Source organism: Numida meleagris, chromosome 1 (assembly GCF_002078875.1).
Source record: "Numida meleagris isolate 19003 breed g44 Domestic line chromosome 1, NumMel1.0, whole genome shotgun sequence".
Classification (NCBI taxonomy): Eukaryota; Metazoa; Chordata; class Aves; order Galliformes; family Numididae; genus Numida; species Numida meleagris.
In genome coordinates this window covers 85,483,419-85,505,382 of record NC_034409.1, presented here as the reverse complement: position 1 = coordinate 85,505,382, position 21,964 = coordinate 85,483,419, and the positions used below count along the sequence as shown (strand labels likewise).

General features: G+C 41.2%; 1 protein-coding gene and 1 long non-coding RNA gene across 12 annotated transcripts in view; one reads left to right on the top strand and one right to left on the bottom strand.

Moving 5' to 3' along the window:
* Window positions 1–13,915, bottom strand: part of LOC110400767 — a 29,447-nt gene extending 15,532 nt beyond the window's left edge. Inside the window, exon 1 of the long non-coding RNA XR_002440062.1 lies at window positions 12,498–13,915. This is a non-coding gene — a long non-coding RNA (uncharacterized LOC110400767). The remainder of the gene's footprint in view (window positions 1–12,497) is intronic.
* The window catches only part of SH2D1B (SH2 domain containing 1B), a 49,543-nt gene that overhangs the window by 22,496 nt on the left and 5,083 nt on the right, over window positions 1–21,964 (top strand). For 4 of the 11 annotated variants that reach the window (XM_021400875.1, XM_021400898.1, XM_021400892.1 and 1 more), the window contains 4 exons: window positions 996–1,074; window positions 1,712–10,778; window positions 15,808–15,981; window positions 20,563–20,626. In XM_021400875.1, coding sequence (XP_021256550.1) covers window positions 15,842–15,981; window positions 20,563–20,626 — 204 coding nt within the window. In that variant the 5' untranslated portion in view covers window positions 996–1,074; window positions 1,712–10,778; window positions 15,808–15,841. Of the gene's footprint in view, window positions 1–995; window positions 1,075–1,711; window positions 10,779–13,965; window positions 15,982–18,751; window positions 20,627–21,964 lie in introns of those variants that run through there. The other 7 variants (XR_002440058.1, XR_002440056.1, XR_002440057.1 and 4 more) reach the window with 7 other exon arrangements.

Sequence of the window (21,964 nt, the reverse complement as noted above, 5' to 3'; positions counted from 1 at the left end):
GTCCAGCTTCTTGTCCACAAAAACTCTGGAGAGTGTCCTGTCAAAATAGATTAAAATGTCTCCCAATTATTATCGTTAGTAAGTTGAATTAATTTATAGCAAATACTAAACTATAACAAAACTCTGTAACTTGAATTTGAATTATCAGAAAAGATAAATGTTAACAGCCAGGCAAGGTTGCTGTGCTGCAGTGTAACTGACTGCAAGTGGTAGGATGGGCTGTTCTCTCTGCAAACCTCCCTCCCACCTCTATTCTGTGTGCAGGAAGCAGACTTGCTATGCATGTAAAATTTCTGGGGCAGGCAAAGTGCAAATAGGCATAATGATACCTGAGAAACTTTCCTAACAGAGTATTTGACTGTTTCTCTATCTCTACACCTTGGGTGTGGGAAGTAGCAGGTGCTCTGAGGGCAGAGCAACACCATTCATCATGCTTCATTTAAGATGGTAGCACACAGCTTTACAGTGTGCTCACCAAAACTTAGAAGAAGACCATGGTTAAAGCTGTTGATCCATAATTAATCCTGAGGATCCTAGGGGAAAGCTGAGAGTACCCAGTGCAAGCTCAAAATCGCCTCTCTGATGCAAGTTCCCATTAGTTAAAACTTCACTTATTTTCTCAGGAAATTTACAGCTTAATTATAATTAAAGACTATTTTTATGCTGGAGTTTTTTACATTATCATCTACTTAACTGAAGAATCCTTGCATCGGTTTCTCTTTATTTAATCAGAGAATGTATTTAAGTAATTGCTTAATGGCAATCTCAAACAAAGATTGCTCAACCAAGCAGAAGAAAACTCTGGTGCAAATCTATGTGCTTGTAAAAGGGAATTTATTTCCCTGTGAAGACAGGAGATGGCTAAATGATACTGCTTCTCAAAGTGAAGCTGGGAAACATTTCAAATCACAAATCTAGAAACAAAATAATCTTCCTATAGCTTTGAACTGTAACAAAATATTTTCTGCTTTTTTTGTTTGTTTGTTCTTTTTCAGCTGGACTCATGGAAGAGGAAGAAAACCCGGAGTATTTAAATAAATGGTTTTGGATTGAAATCTGGACCCCGCTAAGTGGGTAAGTTTGGATTAAGATCTCAACTTCATGGCACACATACCCTAGAAATGAGGTGTTGTTCCTCCCCCTCTCCCAATCTTTCTCAGTCCAACTCTTATCCTTTGTAATGACCTTTCACACTTTCCACAGAGTTGCAAGCCTAGTTTGTGAATTGTCTTCGGGTGTTACTTCAGTTCTAAAATACAATTCCCATCTTGGCAGAGAATAAGCTTTTGTTGTTAGCAGCTGTTGTAGCTGTTGCTGCTGTTGTAGCTGTTGCTACTGTTGTAGCAGTGTTGCTACATAACAACAACAAAAAAAAGTAGTCAAGCACGGATTCGTGTTCTGGAACTACATTTCCAAGTCAATGTCATTTAAGAACAAGAAGCAAGTAGACCTCCCTCACTGCTAAGTAATTTGTCATAGCTTATTGGTATAATGCAGCTCACTAAAACCAATCAATCTGCAGATTTCCAAGGAATCACAGCGAAAGCTGACAAATGAGAAGCACAGTTTTTGTAGTTTCAATTTGTTAGTGTACATGTGCAACGTCAGTTTATCCTTGCCTATGAACAAAGCAATGGGAAAGGGGAGCTGAGTCTAAAAGGCTTCAACTACTGCTCAATAAATAAGTGGCTTCACTTCTGTTTTCATTCAGGACATCAATGATAAACAGGTGGGATTCGTTTAGTAAAATAACTACATTACTTTAGACTGGCTTCTCAATTTGAAATACTGAAGAGCAGGACAGAACACATTGTCATCAAAACTGAGGCAAGTACCACCTATAAACTGATTTATTGCTGTAACTGTCCACCTTTGTCCACTTGTTTCTGTGAATCATATGGCAGCAAAATTGCAGATGATGCCTTGTAGCACCCCATATTCCTCATGCAAGACCGGACAGCAGAAATACACCGATACGATGTGCTGCAATGTCATTTATTAGTTTGTCAGTAACAGGCTATATACTTTTCTCATCACCCACTAACTTGTTACAGTTACTGATTAATGATATTATTCATAATTGTTGTGCAAATTTATGGCCTCAGCAAAGTCCATTGTGAACAACCAGTCCACTGTCCATTCTTTGCAGTCTTGTGATTATCGTTCTGCGTCTCTGCTCGATACACTGTCTCTTTCTGCTACCCAGACTGTCCTTTTCTTGAGGCGCCACATAATTGCTCTTGGTCCCGTACACTTCACTTTCCCAGCACGTACACTTCACTTTCCCAGGGACATCTTCGTATGCTCACAATCACGAATGCTTCAGATGCCTTGCATCAATACAGCATCCTTTCCCACAATGCCTAGCTGCTGGAGAGGGCTCCCAACTCATTCATGTGCAATTGGGAGTTCCACCATCCCAGTGCTTGCAGAGCAGCAAGTTTGAACAACACTGACAGCATTCATTTAAACCATTCCTCCACTGCAAATCAAACCTACCCCTGAGGACCAGGCACAGACTAGGTTTGCTCAGTATGGAGACACCTGCTAAAGCTCCTCCTTGCTGTGGCAATTGTCTCTGTAAGAGTCCAAAACAGATCAATCATGGAGGATGCTTGTCCAGAAATACTAGAATTAAATGCAGCACTTGAAAACCATCTTTACTGGTCCATCACTGCTGGAGCTCTGTGTGACTGTGTGCCCACGAACACACAAAAACCAAAGCCATTGACCCTGGTTTTTCTGCACAAAAGGAATGAGAACAGGTCTCTGGGTGATATCCTCTTGCTTCTGTAGCAGGTGCTACTACTAGCAAAGTGACATCAGGCATCCTTGTTTATTATAAAAATGTTGTTACTGTTTATGGGTGGGGTAAAGCTTTAAGTTTCCTCTCTTAATCTAGTTGAGAATTTACTAATTAGATCTTATAACTGATGAGTTCCTGTTTCCCACTGAAATGTAAAACATGCAATTATGAATTGGCAATATCTACTTAGAATATTTTATGAATTATCCTTATACTGAAAGAGTCTCTGGTCCCTGTTGAGTACTGTAAGCTAACAACATGGAGAGATTTGTCTGGGCTTCAGCGGAATTCATTTGTGATCATTATTTCTCACAGTCCTCTTACCATCTTGGTTGATGAATGTGCTGAGAAATCACAAAAATGAAGTTTGAACACAAACTATATCCATCTTTCGGAGGACAGAAACAGAATCAATCGACTGCCTCCAGTGTAGCACCACGTGCTTGACTCAGGCTTCCCCCAGTTTTGCTGCAGTGAAAACATCTTTGTACAATCCAGTAGCATCTGACTTACAGTTAGGTAAGGCGAGCAGGTTTGCAGACCAGCAGTGGAAGAGCTGACAATAAAACTTAGGGACCCTTTGGTACGTGAGGTCAGACAGCAAAGAATGTTAGTACTTTAAAGTTATTCTGCCTTCAGGTGTTCATTTTAACATTTGTCTTGTTGACATATAGTGTGGTACATAAGCCCACGTAATGACAACACATGCCACTTCTTAGAAGTACTTGTTACAAATGAAAGGATAATATGGATAATATAATGCACTGGTCTTCCAGAAGGACTGGAACAGACGAAGCTTGTATGTGGGGGAAAATATGTTCCTTCATTCTAATTCTGTACCATTCTCAGAGCTGTTCTCCAAATGCAACCCAAACACACAGAATAATTATACAAAGCGCTAAGCCTCAGTGTTCATCCTAACAGCTGCCGCCCTGCTTTCCACCAAGGAAACAATGTTACTGTTTTCTATCATTGTAAATCAGAGGGTGCCTAAATACCAGTCACTCTGATAACTCAGAAAACAGCCCCCCCACCCCATGATCTTGAACTTGCTTCTGGTTTCTGCACCACCACCTATACAAGTGTTTCTGCAAGCAACAATTCTGAACAGTGACACAGTCTGGAAAGCTGGGTTTTATTTTAACTCAGAAGCTGAGGGAAAAAATAATCTTTCTACTGATTTGAGATATGGGATAATATGACCCTCCATACCTCTATTGAGATAATGGCTAGCAGTGGACTCACTAGCACTGACAGCTCACGCAGATCCCCAGCAGCTGTGAGCAGCCAATTAACCCCTCGTTAAGTGTTTCTAGCACACACCAACCTGGCAATCCGTACCGCACTTGGGACTGCAGGGACGGAATGGCAGTTAGGTGAGTCCCCAGTTAGCTAATGCGCTTCACTGAGGAAAGAACACGCAACGGTTGCCATCTGGCTGTATTTGCAGTATGAGCTGTGAACAAACTCGAGAGGCTACCTTGTGAAGCTGGTGTTGTGACCCAAGTAGTAATTAAACGCTATAAATAAAGCTATTATTACACGTCTGATAGATAAAGATCTGGAAGGTAGTCATTTGGCAGCTGTGAATTCTTGCCCAATTGGCAACGCAAACACTTTTTTTTTAAGAGAGCTGTTCATTTTAGATTAACTCTTATTTAGAGCCACAGTGCCATCTAGAGACCGCACAGGGCCTTTGACCAGCTTTCAGACCTGGTTAAGGCTCAGCTGGGAAGTACTTTGTTTTTCTGATCTTGGTAAGAATTGTGGTGGGAAGTGCGTCTGCTTGGTGTTAGCCAACACACTGCTTTCAATCTAAGTGAATGTCTGGGGAGCACTACTTCTGCCCTGTGCTGTAACCTGCCGGGAACAAAGGGTTGGCAAAAGCCATTTAGCAGAAGGATTGAGCAATGGAGAGAAGTAATGCATTTTAATTTTTAATTAAACTCAAGTGATTTAATTTCCATTCAAGCAGCCAGTCTGAATTTTCCTGAGATGTGAACAGTGAGCCAAGAGCTGCCCGTATAAACATCCCCCTGTAGCTATGACAGGCAGCTTGGGATGCAGGTGCCTGTGGCAAAGACACAGCACCAGGAGCGGGGCCGTAGGTCCCTACAGGTTTGGTATTGCCATAGTTTGTTCAGTTCAGTCAGGCATCCAAAAACCATTGTTACATGCTCTTGTTTCTATTGGAGAACATACAATCTTTTCACTTACTCCTCAAAAGGGCAGTCAGGACACACAGAGGTGCTGCCACTTGTGCTAAAGCCTCATATCACTGGTGCTTTGAAGAAGAAGGGAGAGGAGGACTTAGAGTCTTGGGGTGCTTTATAAATTGTTTAAGGACATCGAACACCTCTGCTGTACTGGCAGCCCTGCTCTATCAGCCCTTCTCAGGCTCTGTAAAGCTATCTCAAAATGGAGATGACCATACCCCCCAGTTTCTTAATACTAAGTGCTTGACAGTGTATGTGTCATCCTTGGATACCATGCAAGTACGAACTCTTTCTTTTTAACAGAGTGTAAATGGAGGCTGGATATCTCAATAACAATAAATACTGTGTGTGTCCTGCAGAAGAATTGCTGGCAGGCACTGGTCTATTCTGGACCCCCATGCCTCTCACAGGTAGATCTCTGTGTCCTTTTGAAGAAATTGCTCTTCCCCTAGCAGAAGGAGACTCTGCTTTTTGTCGCTCCCATGATGACTGCATGAGGGTGCTCAGCTGTCATATGCTGATTTCACTGTTGCTTTTGTCTAGTGGAAGGACTTTGCCTTCTGAAGGTGAAGAAGGAATGCTGCACTGAACAAAATGACCACTATAGCTAATGCAGGATAGTTCAGTAGGAACAGGAACTGTACGTATGTGCATCCAGGATCTACCAGGTGATCACCATGTAAAGTAAGTCTTGATATTTCCCGAGTCAGCTGGTGGTGTCTACATTTCCAATGGTAAGGAAAAAGAGATGGGACAACCCATTTCTTACATTGATGGTTCCTTCTTAGTTTTTATATATAATTTAGTCCTAACTTAAAACAATTAACTGGAGGAATTTAGTAATGTTATCCAGAAATCTGTTTTCATTCCTGCTATGAAAGGAACTTCTTGTATGTTTTGAGAGTTTAAAGTCTTTAACATTTGAGGTGCCTTCTAAAGCTATTTAAGCAGTCAAAATCTACCACCTGTTTGCCCAATATTAAATGTAAACATAGCAAATTTTTCCGTAACAACTCAAGTGAGCTGTTATTTTACAAGAACTTCAGGAAATCTGCAGAGCTCCTTTAATTTTGACGGGGCAATTTGTTGAATCACTTTGACATGACAAATCAGTGTGACAGACCTTCCTTATTTTTCAACAGTCAAGAAGTAACCCTAAGCTAATGCACAAGACCCAGTATGTAGTAAAGTGTGGGAGCTGTGAAGCAGAGGGCTTTAACTGGCCTCCCTTGGAGAGCCCACAGCAAACCAGATCTATTTGATAGCTTGCTGATAGCTTTGTTAAAAATTGCTCGACTTTGGCGCTAATGATCTTCAAATTCACAGAGAACCTGACGGTAAAAGCTGGTTTTGCTGTAAAAGTGTGTGTCCCACCTGCACAGTTTCATAGCCTCATTCGTGGCTCCCAGGGAGCACCCTCATAAGTGGTGTCATCTGCTGTATTGGGGGCTGCGTTTGGTGCCCCTGTAATCTGTAATTGGAAGGTCTCCGTACTGCAGCTTGTTTTTCTCCTTGTCCTAATTACGGTTGCAGAGCATATGGTGTCTTTTTGGTTGTGGTTGGTAGTTGGGTTGGGTTTTTTTGTTTGTTTTTTTGGTGTGTACCTTAAGTGATGTCTTATGGGGAGTTTTTTCACAGGTGAGAAAACAGGCTTTTGTGAATTCATATCTAGTGGATGTCTTCTCTAGAATACATAGCTGAGGCAGTGAGCATCAAGTTGGATGGATGGACTTGAGAAAACAAAACAGTGGGAGCTTGCCATGCTTCTAGGGCTGGCGTGTCGGGCTGTAAGAACTAGGAGCTGGGACACTGGGAAACTGCATGGTAAGGTTAGTTTTGCACTTTTTAAGGCAAGCCCATCTGCATATACAGATTAGAGCAGTCTTTATGTGATCACATATTCATCTCACTCTCCATTACAGGAGTTAAGTGAGCTTTGTTGACATACTGCTGGATTTCCAACACAAAAATGGCAGTGCTCATGCCACTGATTTTCATTACTCCTTCCTTCTTCATGATTAACTTAACCAATGCAATAGAGCTATTTTCAGAGGCACCAAGTCAGAGAATCATTTCACACAGCTTTTCATGCTGTGAGATGGAGCATTTGGGTTTGAATATGAATTTGATAGCAACAACAGCAGTGGTAGGAGGTTTTATCTGTCAAAGAGTCAAAATGAACCAGAACGGAGAACTCCATCAGCAAAGGTTAGTGAGTTACAGCTGTGCTGCTTCACTTTAAGTCCTTTTTTCCTCCCTGCTACATTCCTAACTGCTACATTCCTGTCTACAGTTCATACTGTTCTAATGAATTACCTGTTGTATGTCAATGCTTGCTTATGTATCTCTTTGAAAGAGAGGATTAAACGGTCTTTTACATATTTTTCCCTTTATATCATTCTTTTCAGCCCTTATGGAAGGTTTGGGTTTTGTTTCACTTTCCTTCTCTCCTCCCTCTTCCCCTGTGGTTTACCTCATCTGCTGACCTTTTGTAGGGTAGCAAGGTTGCAACATCGTCTTCAAGTACTGTGACGTTCTTCCCATATGATTAGTCCCCCCAGTTTTAAGGACTCATCCTGTGACCTCACTTGGGATTCCTAATAAGTCCTCCTCATTTTGTCTCCCTTCTACCTTGCAATTTTCTCTGTTAAAACTGTTCTTGCTAAAGTTTTTAAGAACAGGGCGGTGACCTGACAGACTCTTTCAATGCCCTAAAGCACACTGCTCCTGAAGGCTTCTTGTCCTTTGGCTCCACCGACTCCAGGTATCCTGGGTTTCTTTTAGCTCATCAAGACTCTTCTGTAGCACCCCCCTTGATGGTTTCTCTTCCTCTCTTTCTAGCTTTTTTTTTTTTTTTTGAGGAATCCCAGTAAATTCTGAATGATATTTTTTCTCAGCTTCTTTTTCCTGTGGTCACAAATACAAGTTGTTGACAAGTTGCTGATGTATCCTAATAGTTAAAAAGCTTCTGTTAAAATCAAAGCCGGCAGGCAGCTGAACACCACACAGCCCTTTGTTCACTCCTCCTCCTCCCAGTGGGATGGGGGAGAGAACTAGGGGGGAGGGAGAAATATGTAGAACTCATAGGTTGAGATGAAAGCTATTTACTGAGACAGAAAAGAAAGGAAGAAATAATAGTAATTTTAATAATATACAAAACAAGTAATGCCCAAAGCAAAACCACAGATTGATATAGACATCATGCTACAGTTATGAATTTTGCCAAATTAAATGTAATTCCTTTCTCTGATGGTTATTTCTCTTAAAAGCCCTTTCTGGTTCAGTTTGTACAGTAACATAATTGCTTACTGACACAGGCCAAGAGCTCAGATTTTCAGGAAAACATCTAGAAGTCAGCTTTCTTTCTGTTTCCACAACTTGTCTTTTCCACTACCTGGTCAAATTACACTGCACCCTTGCGCTTCATGCTTTATTCACAACTTTAGCCATTTTCAACCACATTGGCTTTGCTTTTAGCTTCTTCTGATCACAGCTTTCAATTTAACTTTGATCTCTGCCCCATAATTATTCATTGAAAATGTAATTTTTTCATGTTGTTAAGCAACTTAGTTTTTCCTTGGCTTTACTTTTCTTACCAAAGGTATAAGAGCTTTTCTGTGTTAGAGCTGCAGCCTGTGTAGGTGGCAAGGCCAGAATGCTAAACGTGCTTGCTAAGCTGAGATGTTATCATGAAAATACCTCACTATATTTTACAGAAACTGAAGGAAAATACTAAAAATAGGTAAAAGCAGTAATATGGCAGGAAACAAATTGGAGTTTCAGCCAAGCAGTGCTTAGCATGCTGCAAAAAAAAAAAAAAAAAAAAACTGTTGCAGGTCTAGTTTCAGTAATGTCTATTTTCTTTTGTAGTCAAAGGTCTTTGTTCAGTCAGAGGCATAACATCTTATAGAAGTGCTAGCCAAGGTGGTGTCCAGTTACAACAACGAGAACAATTGCAAGGTTAGAAAAAAGAACCTGTGGGGAAAGACTGCAGGAAATGGTTGCATTTTCATAAGAATATAGAAGACTGACTAGAGTATGTGTTTTGATGTATAGGAGATAGAGACAATCTAGCCTTTTTTCCATGTGAAGGTGAAAGCAAGAAAAAGTACTTAGCATTTTTTTCTTTTCTCTAACATGTAAAAGGTCAGTTAATTGCTGCAGGAGGCTATCCTAGAAGCATTCCTTCCTTCAATGAATAATGGGGAAAAAAAAAAAAAAGATCTAGTCCTGCTTTGGGATAGAGAAAAATGATTTTAAGAGCAGGTTCACACCAGACACAGCTTGATTTGGTGTTGCTACAAATGTGAGTGATAATGCCCAAAGGCTTATTCTGGTGTGACTGCCTCCATTGCACAAGCCCTGCTGCAGCTTAGAAGGATCCAGCCAGTGCACTGTGCCTCCCTTGTTCCTTTCCCTGCCCTCCAAATAGGCAATTTTGCACCATGGATTCCTTAGCACATTGATTTGGGGTATCACTGCTGTTACCTTCCTACATCTTTTGTCACAACTTACACAGAACTTGCAGCAGCTATCAGTCTCTTTCTCCTGTCACAAACTATCCTACCGTGATCTAGAGTGGTTTCAGGCTTTATCACCACTCTACAAGCATGGACAACTTGAGAAGTGGCTGCATCTGAGGAGCAGGAACAGTCTCACTCACTATAGCTTACGGTAGCTGACAGGAAGAGCTCCCTCCACCAACCTGAAGCCTGGGCTCCTGCCTGGATGCCCCAGAATTGTGCCATGCAGTACCTTGAATTCACTGATGAAGACTGCTTCTTGCCATCATGTAGGCAACACTCTTTCAGTTTTCTTCACTTTCAGATGAGGCCCTCTTAGACGTTAAGCAGTCTAGAATTTTTTTGTTAGTGAAGAGTTGTGAAGAAACCCAAATGTTGCCCTTCTTGGCCCATAATGTGAAATACGTCCAGATTTCATCAAAGTTAATACCATTAGCTCCTGTTTCTGGCCACTCCTTGGACTTTTCAGAGTGGGCAACCTGGATATGTGGGGTTGTATAAGACAAAAATACTTGGTCTGAATTTATGGGTGAATTTCGCCCATGGAGGTATGTCATTATATGATTCAAACATAGACAGTAAAAACTAAGTGTCACATGCTGGAGATCATGGTGAGGCTCGTGACACAGCTCTGATGTGGCTAACAAGGACATATCTCACCACCTTCCTGGTATTTACGCATCTGTCAATAGGTATCTCCATCTGTGACCTGAAAGTCCTGTTATGTCTTTGCTAGTGTCTTGCATTTTTGCCAGGAACTCACGCACCAGTGCCAGAGTAAAATATAAACACATCTATGCACTCGAGGAGCGGTGAGGATTCTGTCTGACCAGTGACTTATGTGGGTGGTTTAGTGATAGACTAGATTATATTTATGGCATCTCTCCTCTTCTGTTGTATATTTCTGTGGTTTCTGCTTTTAAACCAAACTCCTCAGATTCACTTGAGTACTGCAGATAGGCAAAGTAAAAGGATCGTTTCAATCCCTAGGTGACCCTCTTCTGTTGAACCCTGTTGGGAAGCTGCAGGAACGAGTTGCCTTGATGTGTTCTTTAAATTTTGAACTCTGTTCGAGTTGTGCTTGCATTGTGCACACTGAACCATCGTTTCACAGTGAGAATTTCTGTCTGGGATCATTACTTGTTGTTTGAACAAAGAACTGGAAACCCTAAAAGGAATTGAAAATCTACCACTGCACAACTCTTCCCTCATTTTCTCATGATGTTTTCTAAGGTAAGAGATTTTCAAAGCAATGATACTAGATTAAACAGAGAAAAGCTCCAATCTTTCCACATGAAGCACATCATCGACCCTGTTTCCAGCCAAAATAAAGACACCAGAAATGAGAACATGCTTATAAATAAATGGAGTGTGTTACACAAAGTAAACCACCAAACTAGTGGCGCAAGAAATTTCTTCACTCCCTAACAGGATCTTACTGTGCTGGTTGAAAATCTGAAATTGTTTCTAAAGTTTAGCAAATCTGGCTATGCAGCTGCACACCAGTAAAGTACACAGCCCCACACTGTGACTCAGATGTGTAGTTGATGGGAAAGGAGCAGAGACAGCTTTTTCTCCTAAAAATCAGAAGTGTTTCTAAAGAGAAGTAGATCCAATACTACTTTTGTAGGGAGGGATTCCAGGATAAGTGAACCACTGTTGTAAGGAAAGCAAGCTTTCCTCTGAAGGGAAAGCTATTGAGCCCATCGTATTTTATCTTTAAAAGAAGTTGGTGGTTTTACCTTCATTTCTCTGTGTCCACAGCTGAACTAATTCTTTGAGAAGCAGGTAAAGGAGCTGACTTCCTTAGATACAACAGGAGCAATTCATCACCATCTAGTATCTCTTGAGGTGCTGTAGTTACTCCAAGTGACCTCCAAGTGCCCCACCAAAAAGGAATGGGTCTGCCCATGCCAGTCCAATGTCACACCTGCCAGCCCAGTGTAGCATCTCAGATGTCCTAGCATGTCTACTATAACACTTGGCCCTCTTAAGTGCCCAAATCCAGGCTCACAGAAAACTTTAGAGATTACTTAGTTCAGTGGTTTTCTTAAAAACCAAGAAGATTGACCAGAGAATCATCAATAGTAGTATTCAGAGTTCAATACCATGATCAGAATCTGCCCTTTCCATCAGTACTGTTGCTCCGATACTATACAAATTCAGTTACTGCCCAGGACCTTGAAATACGGAAGGAAGTTGTATGTATTAGTCAACGTGGGTAATTATTACTGTCTTTAATTACATTCAGTTATCTATTATGAAATCTACCAATCTTTACTGTTTATTCCAGTGTCTTTAAATTATATAAGCCCTTCTCCCAATTCCGCCCCTTCTGCTGTCCTTGTTTCATTCTCTTCAAAAGCTTTTTCTGTTCAGAATATTGAATTATCACAGGCTAACTCCTTTTTCCCTTTAAAGTGAATTTTCCCTTTTCAAACCTTCCTTCTTAGTATCCTCAAGCTCCTGTCTACTCGTCCCCCTTCTATTTCTTTGTTTTGTTTTAGCTTTTTTGTTTGCTTTGGTTCTGGTTGGTTGGTTGTCTTTTAGTGCTATAAGCACTACAGAAATGAAAAAGAACATTTTTTCATTGATTTTCTGCTACAGCTTAGCTGTTATACCACTACAATATTAGCCATTCCCTCAACTGCTATTCCAAAATGACTCATCCTCTTGCGTCTCTTGAAATTGCTACAAGGTCCTTGTGATACCTCATCAAAGCCCCTGCATTTAAACTCTCCTCTACGTCCCGATTCCACTTCAGCGTTTTTCACTGTTTTTTTTTTGTTTGTTTGTTTTGTTTTGTTTCTGGTTTTTTTTTGAAGTCCATTGCTTCTCCCCTTTCAGTGTTTTTCAGCATCCTCCCTGTCACTTTGTTGCCTCACTCCTTGTTCTGTTCCTCCAGTTTTTGCTGCTGCTGTTGCTGTTCCTCACAGAATCTCCTCTCCATACCTTTTCTTCCTTCTGCTGGTGGGTTTTCTCCTTCCAAACCCTGCTGTCTGCTTCTCCTTTTCTGATGCCCTGTGGTGAGAATGAAGCAATGGTGTGTTTCTTTCCGGCTTGGACTCTGTGACATCATTACTTGGAACTGTAACATTGTGAATTCTCCCTCTCTGATTGGTTAAGAGATGAACTTGCAGCTAACTGGCGACTTGAGAAACAAAACTGTAACAATCCTGTGAAGGCCACAGAACAAAAACTGTTTGGCAATACTCCTGTGAAAATTGCAGAACAAACACCTGTTGTGCCCAAGCACAATGGGGAGGTCAGGAGTTAGTTGTCTTCCTTAAGGCAGTCTCTGGTCCAACCGCAACCACAACCATCAAGCAAAAGGAGAAGCACAGCCAGTATAGCATGTGCACAGCACATAAGTCCAATTGGAAGGGACTATCATATGGCATAAAAGGCACTGCTAACCCCACTACTGGTGGTGCATGCCCCACCACATCCTCGACCACCCCAGAAGCGGAGGACAGACCCCCAGGACATCATGGAATCCACAGTGGTGGCTTGCTTTTCTTTCCTTTTTTCTCTCTTTCCTTTCCTTCTCTTTTTTCTTTCTCATTTGCCCATCTTTTAATAACGGCATACTCTTTCTCAATCAACATCTTGACTCCATTCCAAGTCTTAATTCAAAGGGACTGGGATCACTATAATGATCCACAAGCCTCTTCAGCTTGCAACATCTGTGCTTGGGTCTTGGAGTCATCTCAAACTTCACCATATCTTTTTGAGAACTATTTTAAGGCTTTTGAGGAGCATCAGTGAAACAAAAAAAGCTCTAACTTAAGCACCAGTGCCTTTCACCTGCCTTTGGCGGAAAAAGGCAGGGCAAGGATGGACGTGCTGCTGCATAAGATGGTCAGGTTGTGGACAGTGACTGCTGCTTAAAGAAGGCCCCAGCCCCCATTTCTTTTCAAGCATTTTCTTCTTCTCATGGGTTTCTTATCATCAGAGGAGCACCTGACTAAGTGATCAGTGGGTAATGTGTGGCTGCCACTTCCGTTTAAATAGCCTCGTAGATGCAGACGTGCAAGACTGACTGAATTTATTGTATTCTGTTTCTGCACCTAGATAATGAGCTCTTTAGGGAAGAACATGTAATCATTACATTCCTGAAAGAGAAATTTTCCATTAGAATCATAAAATAGCCTGAGCTGGAAGGGGCCCATAAGGATTACTAAGTCCAGCTCCACACAGGGCCAACCAAAATTCAATCCATATGTCTGAGAGCATTGGCCAAAATGCTCCTTGCACTCTGGTAGCTTGGGGCCATGCCCACTGCCCTGGGCAGCCTGTTCCAGGGCCCCACCACCCTCTGGTGAAGAACCTGTCCCTAACCCCCACCTGCCTCTGCCCTGACACAACTCCATGCCGTTCCCTTGGGCCCTGTCACTGCCACCAGAGAGCAGAGCTCAGCGCTGCCCCTCTGCTCCCCTCATGAGGGGCTGCAGGCCGCCACGAGGCCTCCCCTCAGCCTCCCTTTTCTCTGGGCCGAACAAACCATGAGACCTCATCCGTGCCTCATACGTCTTACCCTTCAGACTGTTCACTGTCCTCATAGCCCTCCTTTAGATACTCTAAAACAGTTTTACTTATTTATACTGTTACTTGTTAGTTCTCCTATCACTGCAGAGGAGAGAGAATGTGCCTGAAGCTGGGCAACGTTAAGCAGCTGCTGCTGTTCCTTTTCACAGCAGGCTCCTAGGTCACCCACCTCGCACTGCCTCATGAAAATTTTACATTTATGAGATGTACAGAAAACTATACACACAGTCATATTACTGACCACCACCCCTTGTCATTCCTAATCCATTATCATACTTCACTTGCACAAAAGGAAGAAAACTGGAATTTTGCCAGCAGCATGCTGTAACTCTGGCATCTCCTAACTACTGAGTACTTGCACTCACAAGTTTCTTGGCATTGCTGTTAAATGGAGGAGGATCTGTGAAAAAGAAGAGAGAAAACTGCCAACTGTCACTTTTGGCATCGTTATCTAGAATTGTGATCAAGGTGGATCCCAGAACTTTACCACAAAAATGCAATTGCCACCAGCACTGATGGTGTAAGCAACTGTCATGGTGCAGTGGGGTCATTGCCCTGGAGCAAGGACGTCACTGGCACTGCTTGGTGACAGGGAAATGGTGACACATCGTGACAACTTCAGAGTTGTCCTCAGGTTACAAAGCTGAGAAGCATACATGCAGACAGTGGTCTTTGAAATCACTTGCCAGTTCCAGCACTTGTGGACCTGTACTGTTTTGACTTTGATAGCAGACTGAATTGCAGCAGTCCTTGATCCTTTTCCTCAGCTTTGAAGACTCTATCTCTCCTGCCATCTCCAACCCTTCCCCCTTCCCTGGAAACTTAAACTCGCTCTATCTGCATGATCAGTGCTTGTTTTCTTTCCACTCTCACCTTCTGAATCACAGCTGCTCCTATATCTTTAGGTCCTCCCTCAGTTTCCGTTCCTTCACTAATACTGCCCAGCCTGGTTCTTATCTCTTGCTTTTCCAGGTCTGTTTTCTCTCTGCCCTTCCCCAGTCCTTGCCTTCCAGCGAGGAAAGCATTAAATGCCTGTGAGGGCACCTCCCATAGAGCTGGGCAGCATTTCCTCCATCAGGGAGAAGCAGTTCTCCACACGGCTGTATCCTGCCAACATTAAATTGACAGCAGCTTCCCAGGGGTACCAAAAGGCACTGTCTGACCATTGTATCCTTCCTGCCATGTTTTCTAAATCATGGCACAGACACAGCAGAACTTCTTGATAAAATTGTTTAAAAATGAGGAGGAAGCAGCAGAGAGAATGTCTCTTGAAAAATCTAATTCTCTAGTATTGCTGACCAACTTTCACTGAAACTTGGAAAATCCATTAAACCATAAGAACAGCAACAACGACCAACAACTGTGCTAAAAGGTGAAGTTCGGCAAGGCTTTGAGCAACTTCAAATATAAAAGATAACTTTAAAATATAACTATGCTTAGGTGTCTGCTAAACGATTGCATAGCTTAGAAATGTGATACAGAAATCAAATGTCAGCTCTCATACAGTGCGCCAGGAGTGTCTTCTCTTCTGACATGGACTGTTAACAGTGCAGACAAATCATTTCCCATTTCCCGCCCTGCTCTCACTGCGCTACAGACAGACCAACAACAGCAATACAAACCCATGTCTGTACTTTGCACGTCCAGTTTCACTTCTTAACAGCTGCTTTTAGAATAAGTCTTCTTTTAATGCCAGTCTTCTGGCTTTTTCTAGAATTGCTCTGAAAGACAAGATACCTTGTTTTTGTATGTCCATGGAGTTCCCATTTTTTCATGGAAAGATATCAAAAAAAGCCTGTGAAGAACTGCTGTGCAAGAAAGGAAAGGATGGTAGCTATTTAATACGAGAGAGTGAAAGCGTGGCAGGAGCCTTGTGTCTGTGTGTTTTGTAAGTACTTTAATATTAAATTTCTTATGAGTTTTCAAATAGATCCAAAACCTTTCTAACATTCACCTTTTCTAACATTAATAGTTCTTCCCTAATGTTAACAGTATGTCTGTAGATCTATTCAAGCAATGTTGGTTGCCTCAGGTTTCCTTTATAGTGAGTGGTAAGAAGGTGGTATTTGTAAAAACAATTCATACAACAGAGAATGGATGAATTGTTCTCTGCTGATGCTGTTATCTCTCTGCAGACAATAGAGACAATAGAGAAAGCCCAGAGAAAATACCTCAGCCTGCCAAAACACGGTTAGAAGAACCTCACTCAAAGTTACTACCTCTGTTGTAACAATGAGTAAATACCATTATAGCACTACTGAGACACTGAAAAGTCTCATAGTAGGATATAAAATATTTTCTTCTTCATGTGCATTCTGATTATCTGATGAAACATTAGCCTTGTGTTTGCTACAAAGTTTATCTGATGTAAGAAGATAAACTGAGACAGAAAGATGTAATGTTCTGCTCAAATTTATGACAAGCCCATGAATAAGACGGGAATAGAAAATTGCTTAACTTAAAACAATTAAAATTGGATTGTTTTCTCTTCCTGTAGGGAATAGTACTTTTTTTCCCCATTCATAAAGTCTGTTTTACATTTTTCATATATAACCAATCTGTTCTTAATGTGTTCAGAGTTTATAAGCTAGTAATTAGTCCTTTTTTTGTGAATCTATAAAATTTTATACTTTCCTTGAGGGTGTGTTTGAGAGTGGCATGAAAAATTTTTAGCACAACATTTACTTAATTCAAAAATATCAGGAAATATTTTTTATCAATAATCAAAATCTCACTGCTTTTGAAACAAGTCAAAGGAGAAGGGAGAAAAAGGGAGGAGGAAATGGAGTACTGCTGGGTTGGTGAATAGAAGAAAGGATCATCTGGGAATGACAGAGAAGACGAGTAAGGAGAAATGGCAGATGAGATACAAACAGAGACCTCAGGGAGGGAGCTGCAGGAACCTGCCTGCAGTGGGTGAGTAAGGAGACAATGTACAAAGCAGAGAGATCAGAGAGGGCACGCATAGTCTCTCAGGAAGAACAAATGGGGATCCTGGCACAGAGGAGACAATACTAGTCCTTAATGTGGGAGAACAGCTGTTGTGATCTTAGTCAGTAAAGGTAGATGAAAAAGCACAGGAGTGCTTATTGTATTTTGTGTCTTTAATTAGTTTGAACTACTGAGGTAACAGACAGCGCATCTACAGAGTACACCATGGGCAAAGGGTCTATTTGACTTTAGTTTATGCATTAACACATATAATAGTTGAAATGCAGAGTAGCAGCAAAGCATAACAGATGCTGGCTTGCAGAGGTGAAAACACAGGTTGCCTTAAGATAGCAAATGGGATGATGTAGAATATTGGCTCAGAACCTGAGAGACTAGCTGTCAGTGACAGACTAGAGAAAGAAAAACTGTTTAAGGGGAATGCATTTGTCCTAAAATTGGAGACGTCAACACTGAAACTCTCAGTGCTGGTTCAAGACAGCTTCTGATCTAGAACTGCATCTTAAGCATTGCTTAGCACATAACATGATTGATACACAAACTGATGCCTGCCTTGATTAAAAAAAAAAAAAAAAAAGTGGTTCTCATCTGATCCATGGACAGAGACAGCAATCCACAGGCTACAGAAAACAACCAAAACTTTTAGTTGTCTCACTGACTGAAGGGAGGAATGCCCAGGGAGGACCTAAGAGTCGGAATGGTGGGACCAGTCCAAATGCATCTCAACAGTAATCATGCACATTGCACGGCTCTTCCTCCAAGGTAATCCTGCCATACTCATCCACAGCTGTCCCAGGTCTTGATAGTGCCTCAATCCAGATCTATCACCCCTGCTGCTGTTCTCATGATTCAATATGTCAGCCTACCGAAATAAACTCATCTCATGCTAGTTTTCTGCCTCTAGATCTCCCTTGTCCTCAGACCAGTTAGTTTGTTAATTTGAATCATAATATGCAGTTGTTGATAAGCATTTAATAGTTAATTTGAAATCAGAAGTTTTCATTGTAATGGCAGTTTCATCTTCATTTTATAACAACTGTAGCAGCCAAGAAATATACAAACAACAACTTTTCAAATTTTGATTGACAGAATAAGTTTAGAAACAATCCGTTTAGATTATTGTTTTTCACTTCTATGTCTTACCTATACTTTTAAAGAACGAACACCAACTTTTATAAAGAAACTCATAAGCCAAATACATGTGAATTTTTACAGGTACCTCATGGAAGAAAAAAAAAAAGATGTAGCCTTGAAATGCAATTCTTTGAGTCAAAGTTAATCTTTTCTAAGTGGAAGTTAGAACTAGTCCCATTCCATAGTAACTTCTTCACAGAGCAAAGTAGGTTCTTTGCAGAGGAAACATCCATTTACAAGCAAGTCCCATGAACTAGGTTTTTGCCCAAAGATTATCCCTCTCATGACAGCTCAATTCATTTAGCTATAGCTGAAATCATTCCAATGAACAAGCATACCAACTAAAATATCAGATATTGCTTTTGTTGTTGTTGTTATGCTGTGGTTTATATCTCTCTGCTACTTTGCCACCTTTTTTAGTGATGATTGTGATCTCTAGTTCATCTTCTGAACAGCTGTCATTGCTATATTTGATAAAGTTTTCATTTCTGTTGATAAAATGTGTCCAAAGCCATCAGTGTCCTTAATGTTCTAACACTTGCATATTATTAAAATAATAATAATCAAAACTCTAGGAAAAGGAAAAGAAGAATAATTTCCTAAAAGCAGAGCCCATGTTGTCATTTTGTGTGCTGGTGAGTGGAGGACATTTTCTACTGACATCTCTCCAAGAATTGAACATTCTTCTTGCAATACTGTAAGGTAAAGTTTAGAGACGTATCACACTGGAAGGCAAAGAAAAGAGATGAGAGAATGGGAAGTATATGGAATCAAATTACTTACATAAAGGCCTGTACTGGGTTTACTTTGTAAGTTATTTGAAATCTTTAGTTAAACATATTTCAAAACATGGTAACATTTCTGAAAATTTCTGACCTCTAGAATCCCATTTGTTTTGCTTTTCTATCTCAGTCTTATACAGTCTTAATTCACAACCACGTGTCTCTAATACCACCTGCTATCTGCAGATATTTCCAGTCCTGCTGAATGTTAAAAATGCGATTTCCCTTCCTCCCCCCATTGTTTTTTCTTTTAGCATTGTGGGTCAGAGACTTAGCCCACTGTTTTGTCCCTAATATCATATCTTCTCTTCTGTACATGCTCAGTGTTAAATGGCCAGTACCATACGTATCTAGTCAAATCAATCACATTAGAGGTTGAAATAGCATAGTATGTGACCACATCTGGAACAGGTGGAGGCACAGATAGCTCAGTGGGAGGATTACTTGTGGGCTCCCACTAGGAAAGCTGCTTACACAAAAAGCATTCTACAACTTCTCACTCCTATGTATGCCATTGCAAATTCCTCACCTGTTCTCTTCAGAGAAATGCCAGTAGATCTCACGTGAAAAGTGAACTGCAGATTTTCTTACAGAATCATTCATTGCTGCTACGTTGACTAATGTGGTTTTCATTCTCTCTCTCCCCTCTCTCATCCTTCACAACTCCTATGTTATAATAGAGGACACTCCCAAAGACAGCCTTTCTGAATATCACTTCACGCCAATGTTGTTTCCATATAACATGGTAATCTTGTGTCATATCCCAGGTAATTCTCTCAACCTTGTTTTAAGGTGCAGATCAGTCTTTTGAAAGGTGACATCTCCTTTGGAATTGATAGTTTGAATCCAGTTCTTTTTCCCCTGGGGTACAACTTCAGGGAAAGAAGGATACTTCACTTTCCTCTGTAGCAACTTGGGTCTTCACAGTAGCTCAATTTTTGAAGGAGAAGTATATGGGTTAAGTCTAACCTTGCTGGAGTCTGAGAGTCATCCAAGCTACAGCTCCCCTTCATCTCACTGCTGATGGAAATACTGCAGTTATCAACTATGCATGTGTCTGCCCTTTGCCTGCATTTTATTCCATGTTGACATTTGCACAAAGTGGTTTCTAACACAGTAAAGCAATTCTGCTGATGGTGAGCAGGAAATTAGTCATCCTACAGAAGCAAGGACTCTTCTTTTACATGCAGAGCAGCTTTCAGTGAGCTTCTAGGCTCTATTTTGTTCTTCACTGTCTAAGAACAAGTAACAGTGACATCCAGTCCTTTCTGGTTGCAACCAGAAACATTTTCATTACTTTGAATAACCAGATCTATTTTACTGGAGCTGTAGTCATGAAATTCAACTCAACATAAAAAACCTCAATATAAAAAATGGACCTAAGAAGTGGGAGGAGAGCTCAGGCAGTTAGCTGAAGTGGACACCTTGCTCAAGGTCTTTCCTAAGCAAAGTGCAGTGACTGCAGATGGACAAAAAACAAAAAACAAAAAACAAGCAAACAAACAAAACCAATACCTTACTGTCACATTCAGCTGTAGCAGTCTAAGCCCTTTCCTGTGGTCTGGCAGTTGACTCAAACATAACATATGCAACGTTTTTCACAGCTTTGAACAAGTCGTCTACACTTACCGTATCTTCAGGGAATACAGAGGATATTATAAAATACAGGTAAGCAAATCTCATTTTGTATATAAAGACCTCATTATTTAAAATTGTATTGAATTAAACAAATATATACTTGAAAAGATAACCCTAAAAAATAGGAAGCCTGCTCTGAAAGTAATGCCTTCTCTTTTATTATGTTGGCCAGAAATGTCAGAGGGGGATGTTTGTGGTATGGCAGTAGAGGTTGAGCCTTCCCACCAATATTCCATTACATTTTGTTGCTATGCAACAGATGGCAGCAGAGGGGCAGTCTGACAAAATAGCATCTGAAATGGAAGTGCAGATGAAGCAAAGGTGGCCATCTGGATAAGATGTGTTTCCTCCATGCAGAAAAAATTACACCCATTGATGTTCATCAATGCTTGCTGAACGTTTATGGAGACCAAACAGTGGATGTGAGCACACTGACAAGGTGGGTGGTGTGTTTCAGCAGCAGTGACAGCAATGCAAAAGACAAGCCACATTCTAGATGGCCTTGCACAGCTGCCACACCAAAAATGAAGAGTGTCTCGACCAGCTCCTCCAAATTGGCAGATGATGAACATGGAGCTGAATATTAGCTTCAATGCATTGAAAATGGTGGTGGCAATGTTGATATATTGCAAAGTTTGCACCAGATGAGTCCCACGAGTGCTCACACAGGAATGGAAGGGACACTGTATGCAAGTTTGTAAGGACCTATTGAACCAATATGAGGTTGAAGGTGACAGTTTTCTCAGTGCCATCCTTATTGGTGACAAGATGTGGAGTCACCAGTACAAGCTACAGCCAAAACGGCAGACCACAAAGTGGTGATATGTGAATTCCCCATCGAATAAAAAGTTCAAGACGCAGCCTTCAGCAGGTACAGTGCTGCGCCTTGTCTTTTGGGATAGGAAAGGGGTGATCCTTCTGGATTTCCTGGAACCTCGACAAACCATCAGCTCTGACTACTACATCACAATGTTGGCTATATTCACTTTTTTTGACTTTTTGACATTACACTTGCATATGAGCTTATAAGTAGTTATTATCTTTGTAGAAATCCCTCATAACCTAAATAATAAGCAAATAAGAAATTTAGTCACTACTTCCCACCAGTAGCCAGATGTTTAGCTGCTTTCCAGAAAGCAGGGTCTCAGGACATGTAAATAATTACTTGCCATAACCACGAAGATCCCCACATTTCCCCAAGCTTTTAAAGTTGAGCACAATGCTTTGAGAGATGGGATACCCTTCTGGTCAGTTCAGGTATGCTCTCCTGGCTGTGCCCACTCCCAGCTTCTTGCACACCCCCAGTCTACTTGCTGGGGGAGCAGAGTGGAAAAACAGCCTCAGTACTATGCAAGCACCACTCAGTGA